The 12311-nt window shown below is 36.9% G+C and overlaps 1 protein-coding gene across 1 annotated transcript in view; it reads left to right on the top strand.

Moving 5' to 3' along the window:
• The window catches only part of LOC131029414 (probable adenylate kinase 6, chloroplastic), a 63370-nt gene extending 55533 nt beyond the window's left edge, over positions 1-7837 (top strand). Inside the window, exons 3-4 of the mRNA XM_057959889.2 lie at positions 6785-7057; positions 7223-7837. Of these exons, the coding sequence (XP_057815872.2) occupies positions 6785-7057; positions 7223-7366 (417 nt within the window). The 3' untranslated portion in view covers positions 7367-7837. The remainder of the gene's footprint in view (positions 1-6784; positions 7058-7222) is intronic.
• The last annotated feature ends 4474 nt before the right edge of the window (positions 7838-12311 follow it).

Raw genomic sequence — 12311 nt, 5'->3', positions numbered from 1 at the left:
GAGAAGGATGAAGGGCGATCCCAAAGACAGGGGACTCGAGCTGAAGACTCTCTAGACAACTTAAAAAAAAAAAAACCGTACGGTCGTATGAGACAGTTAACTGTACGACAAGAAAAAAAATTGTGAAAAAAACACCACCGCACGGGGCTGTACGGCATATGACCGTATGGCTGGAAGAAAGAAAAAAAAAACAAAAAAAAGAAGAAAGACTTGAGGCCACCGGCTCCACCGTAGGTGGAACCACCGTGCGGTGGTCACACCGAAGGTGGATGCCATCGTGCGGTGGTCAACCGCACACCCAGCATAAACCCCCGCACAGCCGCACACAAAGCCGCACAGCTGCTCCGTCGTCATGGTCCGTCGTACGGTGGAGGGGTGTAGGCCGCACGGGAAGGTGGCCGCACAATCGGAGGTGCCAGTGCTGTTGTTGACCGTACAGGAGGTTGTATGGCCGGGGTGCCATCGGGGACATTACAGTGCCAAAAAAAAAACGACGATGACCAGATTTAAAATGATTCGCTAGAATTTGAAGCCAGGACATTGGAAATTTAAAGTGGAAAAGAAGGGTTTTTGGCATCTTAAAATATCACAGAAATGCTGTGCGCCATGGACTTTCGTATGGTTCTGAGGGTTGTAAATTTGTGTTGGCGGCGGGGGCGTTGCCCCAGGACCCCATGGGGGCGCTGCCCCTTGACCCCGCTAGGGTGTTGCCCCAGACCCCGCAAGGGGCGTTGCCCCTCGACCTCGCTGGGGGCGTTACCCCCAGATCCCCAGTTTATTTTTGAGCTACAGAATACCACGGGAAGTGTTGTGGTTATCCGTACTGTGAGAAAGAAGCCTGCAACTAAGCATTGGCGGGGAAGCCATAAGCCGTAGAGGGAGACGGATTTGGAGGTTGGGAACAAACAGAGTTTGAGGGAAGGCATTGTAGGTCCGCGCAGTTGTATGACACCAGGGAGTTATTCAGTTCAGTTTTTGGCCTTTGGGGAGTGTGATGGAGGATTTGAGGTGTCTCCTAGCATATGTGCCAGCGGATTGTGGCCACCTCTAGGCATGACTGGTATGCTTTGAGGAACTCGGAGTATGTCTCGGCTGGACGTGAGGTTGCCTTGGTGGATGCACAGAGGGCTTGGGAGGAGCTAACCACCAGGTTGGAGGCAATAGTCGCGTGAGACTTAGTTCAGCGTACCCAGGAGTTGGATGCCGGGAGAGCAACACGGGGGGCTATCGAGGACAAATTGGCTAGGGAGACAGTATCATTTGAGTAGCAGTTGGTGGAAGTTGAGACTGAAAAACGTGTTTTGCAGACAAGTTTGGGTTAGGCACAGGAGGATTGTGATGGCAAAGGAAGCCATATTGGTGAAATCTGCACTTGAGCATCGGATGGTAGCAGAAAAGGGTTTTCAGGCGAGGATGCAACAAGTGTATAAGATCCGGGCCCGACTGGCGTCAGTAGTTCCTGCCGTTCATCTCTATTTTGTATTAAGTCGTCGGAGTCGACTTCTTTTCTTGGGGGGGATGATGTTGCCGGGAATAATCATTATGTTATGTTGTTATATTATGTTTATGTTGTCGTCGGTAATAATGAGTTATGGCGGTCAGTTAGTTAGCCGACAGGTAGGTAGTTGGAGTCGCAACGGTTGTGTCGCACCCCTTCGGGTATTATATATTGTGTACCTTTTCTTCGAAGTAGGATCATGTTAGTCGTGTCAGATGTAATGTTATAAGCACTTATTGTACATGGACTGTGGAATTAATACAGAGGCTGGTTATTTAATATATTTCCATTATGTTCTGTGCATTTACTTTCTGCATTTAACCGTTTACCCGAGAGGGCAAACAATGTATACTAAATTGCTGGTTTTGGTTCGGGTTTGGGTTTGAGTATTGCATTTGTATTCAGCTCTATACATTTGTAATATTAATTACTTTTAGCTGATAATTTAATGATTTATATCAGAAATTTCTGAATTTTATAATAACTGGTTCATATCTGAAATAGTTATTGTTGTAATCATGAAATTTCCACAGTCCATAATGAAATGAAATGTTGGCAGCATAAAAAACTATAGTCAAATATAGAAGCATAAAAAACATAGTTATTGTTCCTACATTAAGTTTGTGAATGTAATATCAGTTTATGCATTGCTATTTTTATTGTCATTTCATCACACATTTGTCAAAAGACAAAATATTAGCTTGTTACTTTATAGTGGTATCAAAGTAAGGCCAAGGTAAGAGCCCCAAGCACCTATAGAATCGCTTGAGGAGGAGGGGTGGGGTGAGGTGGAGCAGAGGTATTAGAATTAAAACACACCTAGACCAAAGATGGACTGGCAACAAAGGGGCTAGAAGCTCAATTGAAGAGCACTCCAACTACAAGTGGAAAGTCCTAGGTTTGAGTCTTAGCTGGTCCATGAAAAGCTCAAAATAAAAAGTTACATATTTATGTATTATTCAGCACGAATATGAACCACCTCGAAAATCATTGTAAAGATTGTAAATTGCAAGTACATGTTGTCTAGTTTTAGGCTAGTTTTTAGTTTACGGGGAGTTCCCCTTTCTAAATTGAAGAGTGCTTTTAGCTCATTTACGGGGAGTTCCCCTTTCTAAATTGAAGAGTGCTTTTAGTGCATTTATGGGGAGTTTCCCTTTCTAATTTGAAGAGTGCTTTTAGCACGTTTTTATTCCATCTTGTGATGCACTAAAAGGTGGCCTGTTGGAGTGGCAGCTTGAGGAGTTTGCAATGGTTAAATACCAAGAATACTATAAATTTTCTAATCATTGAGGAATTCTGCCTTAAAGCGGAGACTTCAAATTTTCTTTACCACTAGAACATTTTGTTGGATTATTTTGTCATTGATGACAAGCAGTTGTGTCATTAATAAAAGCAGAAATGAAGGCAGAGATGAAGGTGTTTCTGGAGCAGACAAATTTTCGCTACCACTAGAACATTTTGTTGGATTATCTTGTTGGTATTCAAGATTAGACAAGTATCTTCAAGAGTAAGGGTTCAAAAGAGTAATTGCGGACAACAATTTATATATCAAGAATGAAGGAGATAATTTGTTGATTGTTGTCTATGTAGATGACATCATTTTTGTAGGAGATTATGAGGGAATGTGTCAATACTTTGCTTCTAACATGCGGAAGGGATTCAAGATGTTAATGCTTGGTGAGTTATCCTTCTTTCTTGGTTCATAAGTCTCTCGGTCGGATAAAGGGATCTTTATTTCTCAAAGCAAGTATGTTAAAGAGATGTAAAAGAAGGTTAGAATGGAAGATTGTAATCTTGTAAGTAGTCCTATGGTCATTCGCTGTAAATCAAGCAAAGATGATGAATCTACCATAGCAAATCACACTATGTATGGATCCATGATTGGAAGCTTGGTATACTTGATAGCTACAAGGCATGATGTTATGCAAGCAGTTGGTTTGGTGGCATGGTTTCAAGTAGCTTCAAAGGAAATCCATGTCGATGCAATCAAAAGGATATTGAAATATTTAAAGGAGACTGTGTATTTTGAGTTGTGGCATCCAAGAGGTGAAGATTTCACCCTTACAACAAACACAGATGCAGATTAAGCAAGTAGTGTTGATGCCAAGAAAAGAACCAATGGAGGTGCATTCTTCCTTGGTAGTTGTCTTGTATCTTGGCTAAGCAAGAAACAAGCATCAATGTTGCTATCCACAACAAGAGAAGAATATATTGCTGGTAGCAGCTTGTTGTACACAGGTTATATAGATGAAACAGGCATCGAAAGATTTTAAAGTTGAGTATGAGAATCCCATCCCCAAACTCCATGATAATATGAGTGCCATCAACATATCAAAGAATCTTTTTATACGCTCAAGGACAAAACATATTTTGAAAGTTTTACATATTTAGGGAGCAAGTACTTGAGCAGCAAGTAAAGTTGGAGTATGTTGCTATAAAGGACTAGATTGCAGACATTTTCATGAAGCCTCTTCCAAAAGAGACTTTTGAGCACCTGAGGGAGAAATTGGGAGTGATGTCACTCTCATCGGTTTGCTAAGTTTTCAAAAGAAGCATATGGTTGATGGGGAGCTATTCATTATCTTATTCATTTAGCTTTGGATACCCTTTGCCATTGAATAAGGGGGAGGATTACAGTCAGAAGAAGTATTTTTGTCAGCCTGTTACATTCAAGGGATTATTCTTAGAGGGCTTCCATCAATGACAAAGGGGGAGATTGTTGGATTATTTTGTCATTGATATCAAGCAGAAATGAAGGCATTTCTGGAGCACATATTATTGCTTCCTAAGAGTAGAAGAATTTAATCACAAGGTAGAATATCAATGATAACCCTATGTGGAAGTTTGCCCTTGTTTAAGGGTAATTATATTAAGATAATTATATTAATATAATCATGGGACAACAAATGGGAAAGTGGTTTAATAATAAATATTAAATTTGCTGATGGCCGACCTTGGTGAAGTGAATTAAATGACCATGTTGGTCGACGTGGTTGAAGAGGTATGACCATTAGCTTGAAGAGGAATTTCTTGGGTACAGATAGAGGAAGTTTGGAGGTCATTTTACCATTAATTCTATTGCAAAATCAGTCTGCTTTAGAGCAGATTTATTGGTGTATGAAAAGGAAAAAGAAAGAGTTATTGCAGAATTTATTTGTCAAATATTTGAGCTGGTTTATGAAGTAACATTGGAGGAAAGATCATTGAAGATTTGTGTGAAGCTAGTGCAGGTGAGCATATTTTGAATATCATATTGCAGATCTGATTGGAGATTTGAGAGCAGAAGTTCAAGGCTGATTTGTGTGGAGTGGGCAGATTTTGTTGAAGACCTTGGAGGGATGTAGGGCAGATCCAACAACATTATAATTACTTTGCATTTTGAATGTTGTTGCCTTTTACTTTGTGAGATCTGAAGGTTGGAGCCTCTCACTTAAAGAGATTGGTATCTCTTGCTGAGTTGGTGCTTAGTTATGGGGATTGGTGTCTCTAGTTGCTTGCTGCCTACAAAACTTCTAGAGGGGATTGGCGTCTCATGTGAGTTAGTGCCTACGAAATTTGTAAGCTCTCAATACAAACGCAATATTCTGATGTGGTTTTTTCCCACAAAGGTTTCCACGTAAATTATTTGTTCATTTGTGTTCTTATCTGTTAGATTTTGCATGTGTGGTTGATTAAGCTTTTTGAAGTATTGATATTGCCTCTAATCAAGTTTTGGAAAGTAAAAGTTTGTTATTATACTGATTCATCCCCCCTCTCAGTTTAATTGTGTGCTCTTACATTTTATCCAAGCATTTCTTTTTGCTCTTCTTTGAGTTAGTTTGCCCCTTGGTGGCAGAAGGATACTTTTGGCAAATATTGATGGGTACAAGTTTATTTTAATCTAGTATTGTATTGAATATACTGTCCATTCCAGTAGATTCAGACTCAACTTCATTTCATCTAGAGATCTTCCCCATTGATGTGAGTCTAAGCAGTTGCGAAGAATGGTAAGAGTAAGTGTAGTTCAAAATTTGTTGAGTTCAGCCCAAATCAGAGGTTCAGCCCAAATCAGAGGAGAATTTGGGGATGATTGGAGCCCATGAACCATGGAGGAAAGATCAACCTTAAATCAGTCTGTCACTTCTCATTCTCAAGGTCTATGAAATAACATCCAAAGCAAAGGAAGCGGTATAGCTATGAACCTGAAGTCTCAAGTCCATGTCAATGAATTTCTCATTGCTGTACATGAATGCATGGTTATGCACAGGTGCATGTAATCCTCTGGGTGCACATATCCATTCTGCACTAATGCATGGTACTTGGTAGCTATACCCATAATTTTGAGTTTGAATTTTGAATAAATTTATGCATTATGTATAATTGTGTTTATGTTATTGAAATGTTTGAACTTAATTTTGTTCTATTTATTTTCAATATGTTTTACTTTAAAACATGTATTGCAATTCGCGAAACTCAAACCCATGCGTCAAGATTTAAAATGTAACACAATTGTATGGGAATCACGGACCACCTGCACCGACAGACCTTGGGTTTGCAATTGAGGGAGGGTTTTACAAATTTCAAACGCTTATTCTATCTACAGCAACTAATTGCAAACTGATAGTAGCAGAACTATCTTCGAATTCATTGCCTGAATGCCTGTTAGATTTTTGAGGTTAGTGGCATGAATGGTCGTTTCTCATCAATAGATCTATTGAGGACTTCTTAGATTGTGGCTTGGTTGGTAGAGCAAGTAGAATGTATGCTCAGAACAAGTTCTTGAAAGCTCCCTTCCTAAAGGACAGTGCACTTCATTTTTATATATTGATTGATCTTGTACCTTATTTTGATATGATCACTACTTATTTATGATACCTTTTATTTTCTGAATTATTTCCATCTAGAATTTTCACGTTATCTGGAATTATGGTTACAAAATATACTCTTTCTTCTGGTTTCATGTAATTGACATCAACCATATTCAATTATCAAATCACTAGGTCATAGTTGGTCCATCATATGGTGATTAGTTGATAACCAAGTTATGCATTCAGGAACAATACATTAATATATAGGAAATTACCATTTCTTTGTGGTGATGGCTTGGAGAATTTTTGGGAAGCTTACAAGTTCAATTTTGTTTCTGCTGTTTATTGGCATAGCCTAACACAAACAGTGATAAACATTATGGAGTCCACATACAGCTGTTTCTTGTGGTGAGTGAGTATTAGCATATTATGAGTTACTCTGTTCCAAACTGACATTTTTATTTCATCGCTCGGGGGACACATTTTCCTTTTATTGCAGGAAATTCTAGAAAAAGTAATAGATATTGATCTGGTTATTAACCTCAAGCTCAGAGAAGATGTCTTGCTTCAGAAATGTTTGGGAAGGAGAATTTGCAGTCAATGTGGGGGCAATTTTAACGTGGCTTCAATAAATGTTGAAGAAGAAGGAGACAGGTCAGCCATATACATGGATCCTCTTCTGCCACCCCCAAGTTGTGTATCCAAGCTGATAACTAGGTCAGATGATACAGAAGAAGTTGTGAAAGAAAGGCTTCGTGTGTATCATGATAAGGTATGTATCTTGCATTTCATATTTGCGTAAGCATTTTTGTTTGATTACTTTGAGCGATTATTTTCTCCAGCTAACCCACCTCCTCAAGATTTTGTATTTTCAAACTTTATTATTTTTTATAGAACTCTTATATGTTTCAAACTTAATATCTGTGTTCTTGTGCAGAGCTTACCTGTTGAGGAGTTCTATCGAAGCAGAGGAAAACTTGTTGAATTTAACTTGCCAGGTGGCATTGCCGCATCATGGCCAAAGCTACTAGCTGCCTTGAATATAGAAGAGGAAGAATATAAAGAAAGATTGGTTGCTTGAAATTTGTGAGCAAGCTATGCCCCGGAAAATATGTCATGGGCATCTCCTATTTTCTAAAGTCATGGTGATTGATTTAATGCAGGATGTTTGTTTTCTGCAAGTTTACTATGGGCAAGTATTGGAAATTTTTTAAATAAGCTTTAGACAGCATTTTGAAAGCTGTGTTTAAGCTATGGCAGAGAAATTCTGCAATTCCATAGAAGATGCAGATCCAACGATGAAGTATTTGTATTATCAAATAATGAGTTACAATTTTGACAACCACGGAACTATCTGATCTACCATTCTTTAGATATTAGTAATTGGTAGTAAGAGCCAATATTTTCTTCTGGCTTTATTCTTGTTTAATGGAGTGTTTGCATTGTAGATTTTAACAAGTGCTGCATTGCAGTGTAGTTCCTGCCATACTTGGCAGGACAATTGTGTTGCCTGTTTGATTACAAAATATAAGGAAGCCCTAAATGAATTGCAGTCTTGTCTTCATTGATTCTGAATTATCTTGATATGTAGAAATTCGAGGGCTACGAAAATAGTTTGAAGATTGTGTGGTGAGTGTTACCTCATTGTCAAGTGCTCTCAACAGAACAATTCAGGTTTATTTGGATGGGATTGAGTGAGTTTTTCTTGTTTGTACTTGTAAATACTATAAATATTTTTGTGATTTGACTTAAGAAGACGATTCTTGGATGTACAAACTATGAATCTATGAATTTGTACTCTAGTTATCTCTAATTTTAATTGATATGTTTTTACCCATTTTATTGGGGAGCATCTAATAGGCAAGAAGATACAAAGACATTGAAGCTTTTTTTTGGTGGGAGTATTATCTATGGTTGTGTTGGTGTGGTTTTTATGCATGCACAACTCAGAATAAAATACCCAGAGATATCCTATTCTCTCTTGATCAAAATCTTCGATGTGCTAAACGGACGAACTGTGTGATCATTAAGACGACTCTAAGGTTCTAGATTCATGTGGATAGTCTTAGTTGGTTCATTGTGATATGTTGGTAATCTCAAGGGGGATTTACATAATTGTTCGAGGAGTGAATCAATCAAAGGATTTTGTTAATTGCTGACGCTTGTAACTTTATTTTTTTTTAGGAATGATTTTCAACAAGTTCTACTTCTATTAGACTTGAGAAAAAAAGGCAAAAGAGAAGGGTTCAAGAGGATAATTCTAACTCTAATATAATCCTATAAACTCTAGAGACGAAAATTGCAAAAATGAAATCTAAAACCAATTCTTGTTTCACCAAGTTCAACTACTACATAAGAAGAGTGCTATCTTCTAAGGGATTCAAAAGATTTTTGTATCACTCATTCACCAACATTTTGAACAATGAATATAACAATCGAAGTTAAATTTCATTTACTGGTTGAGGCTAACTTTGCATGATAACTGAAAATCATCCAATTATCAAAAGTATGAACACATCATTCCATATTGAGCAATTTCATCTAATCCTTCATTCAATCTAACAACTTGAAAATGAAATCCATGCTAAGAAACCATGCTAACTTGCAAAAGTTGACAAGAATTCACCAACAGTTGAACAATGAATTGTGTCTTAGCACTTAAGAAGTATCACTACAACAATTTCTTAGAAATCTCTCTTTACAAATCAGAGGAGGGTTTATATAAGCACCCTATTACAAAGCAACACCTAGATTGATCCAAGATCAACGACCAAGATTAATAGATAAAACCCTAATTAGGGTTAATTGTAAAAAAAAACTCATTTTGGCAAATAAAAAAATTACAATGTTTTGGATAACCAATGAGAAAAATCTTCCACTTGTTGAGTCTGGTTCATTGCACTTGGACATGTCTGACTTGGAACCCTATGGTTAGTTGATTGAAGACTGGAATGCCACCTCAGCTTGCCTTGCAATTTAGATTCCCTATCATGAAGAAACATTTTCTTCATTGAACTTATTGATCCTTGGTGTGGAATCTTTTGTATTCACCATCATTCTCAGGGTTTCTTTATGTTCGAACTAATCATCATCTTCATTTTGATCATTTTCTTCCGTGACAAGTTCTTTCTTTTTATTTTAGATTTGCAAAAGATATTCAAGGTTGATGTAGAGCCTTTCATCCTTGTATGACTTAGCCTTCTTGAATGTCTTGATGGAGTGTAAGTCCTCTTTTGTTCCTTTAATCCTTGGATTCCACCTTGAAGCATGAATGTTGTCTTTCCATTTCAATCAGTTCCTTGTTTTATGGACACCTTTCTAGAAATCTTCTCCTTGACCTGACGTCTACTACCAGAAAGACAAAAAAATCTTAAGTTAGAGAAATAGGCTTGATGTCCACTTAAAGAATTTCAAAGGATAACTTCGATTTTTCTCATAAATTCTTAAAATCAGATTGAAAAATGAAAACCAAAGTTAGTAAAACCTTGGAAATTATGGAACTAATGTCTAATTGCAAACTTTAGAAATAGAAATCAAATGTAAGAACATTTTGCAATGGAAATCAAACCTAGTAAAACTCTTGAAATCATGAAATTAAGTCTAATATGTTAATTTTCTCCCTTAAAAATAAAAATTATAAAACATGAAAAAGCAACACGGTACTTGGAAGAATTTGAAGTAGAAAATCAGTGCGTAGGTTTGAGAATTAGAAATTTAGATTGAGAAAAGAATTTTGAAGAGCTGCAATTTTGAAAATTTGCTTTAAAAAAATGTTTCTAGACTCGTAAATCTTGAAGAATTTTTTCAACTTTGTCTGATTTCTTCCTTGAAATTATCTTGCACCTGCAATTTCACTTTGAAAATCTACTTCACAACCTAAAAAAATTTCTTGGAAGAGTTTGAATTCTAAGCATGAGAAGCAAGGTGTGCATAATGAATTCACCAATGCTTATGTTTATAGGTAGTTCGAACTTGCTTGGATGTTTTTTTGTGTTTTTGTGTTTTAAAACTTATGGCAATTCTCTTTCTTTGCTTCCTTCTAGAAGCCTTCCTTGAGCAAACCCTTTACTTTATTAACTTTTTATCCATGTTTAGGTGAATTCTTTTCTTGTTTTAATAGGTTTTTTTCCCTTTTCACTTCTTAACTTGGATGGATTTTTCCTTGCATTTCAATTATTTTTGCTTATTCTCTTTTCAACTTAGCGAAGTGTAAAGTTCCATAGGTGAATGCTTTCATGTGCCTAGCTTTTTTCTTTTAATCGATCTCAAGTTTGCCAAATTTTCTCCTCCCATCTTATGCAAATTCTTTTTTTGTATTCAACTTTAATTCCTTTTTGCTTCATTTATTTTCAAATTCTTTCACTTTTTCCACCAAGGGCACACTTGAGCATGAAGCAAGGCAGATTTCCATCACTTAAGGCAGACTTTGCTTGTTCATAGGGAAACTTTGATGCTTGCTTGGGCGGACTTGGTGTGAGCACAAGGAACTTTTGTAATGAGGTGGGGCAGACTTGGGGTGTGTCCAAGAAACTTTTATCACCTAGAGCGTGAGCTTTGTGTTGGTTCCCCAAAAGGGGTTTACACTACAAGAGGTAGAAACCAAGTTGATTCTTCAGATTATCTATGAAGAAGCCAAATCCAACTATAAATATCTTGAAGAACTTGGACCAACTATGACAAGGATTTTGCTAATCCTTCTACACTTTGGGCTCTGCAAGACCCAAGAGGGTGATCCCTTGGTGAATCTGTAATCTTTGCGCCATATTCACAATTTTTACCAAAACTAAACAGATAATCTCATATAAAAGCTCAACAAAGAGGGAGAATGCTCAAGAATGGCGAATTCTTCAGTGATCTTCAACCTATTGGAGCATGAGATGGATAAAACATGAAATAGCATACATAATACTGAAATATATTCTGATAATCAATAGTTTTCAACAAATACATACAGATGAACAGAGCATAAGACTAATTGTAAAAACTTAAGACTAGTTAAGATCGATGCCTTATTCCATTGGGCGCTTGAATTCAAAAGGCAAATGAATTATAACAAAATTTATCTAATAGCATTCAAATCTTAGATAATATTGGGTTACTACAGGATCATGGGGGGGCCAAAAAGTGGCGATGTAAAAAAAATAGCCTTTTCCACTCTCCTAAAAACGTGAAAATCCGTGTTGACTTTTTGCTTGGCCTGGGTGTTAGTACACCTTGACATGGTAAACACCTAAGCAAATCGAATATCGAATAAAATTGGATATCCGATATTTATAGGTAATTTCAAATTTTTTAAAAAATTATATATTATATAATATATAATAATATATTATATATTATATAATATGTAATATATAATATTATTCTTTTACAGTATATATGTGAGATTTTGTCAAGATCTAGAAGCAATAGAAAGCACAAAAAAAAGAGAACAAAATAGATGAAAGGAATAAACTGTATTCTATCAAGATGCAAAATGTGATCAACCGGATCATTAATCGTTGTTGTTCAATAGTTGTTTTTACAATGTAGATGAGCTTGCTTATATAGGCAAGGCTATATGGATATGTGAACACACAAACATGACATGTGGCTCAATAAGAAACAAGGGTAGGTAGGAAATAGGTGTGGTAGGTAGGAGAAACAATAAAATATTCCACATGAAGTGGAATTTAACAACAAGATAAGATTAACACCATAAAAGGTGAAGATTCTCCTACACTCACTATCTCAATGTGGCACAAACACCAAGTGTCTCATACCCAAACTACTATTAAATGCATGTACCTAAGTAAACTTAAGTAAAGTGTAATAATATCCAAAATGAATAATTATTTACACCAACATCCCCCCTTAAGTGCAACTTAGGGGAATGCACTAAAGTCTACAATGCAACTAAGCAATGCAAGATGGGTTTTGGCTACGAGGCCATGTTAGGTACCCATGTACAAATGCAAATGCAATCTCCCATAAACAAAGAAAGAGAGAAAAACCCAATGGGAAAGAACTCCCCCGCAAAAGAGAGA

The sequence above is a fragment of the Cryptomeria japonica genome, chromosome 7 (assembly GCF_030272615.1).
Source record: "Cryptomeria japonica chromosome 7, Sugi_1.0, whole genome shotgun sequence".
NCBI lineage: Eukaryota > Viridiplantae > Streptophyta > Pinopsida > Cupressales > Cupressaceae > Cryptomeria > Cryptomeria japonica.
The sequence above is the reverse complement of the archived record's forward strand: the minus strand, read 5'-3'. Positions and strand labels throughout refer to the sequence as shown.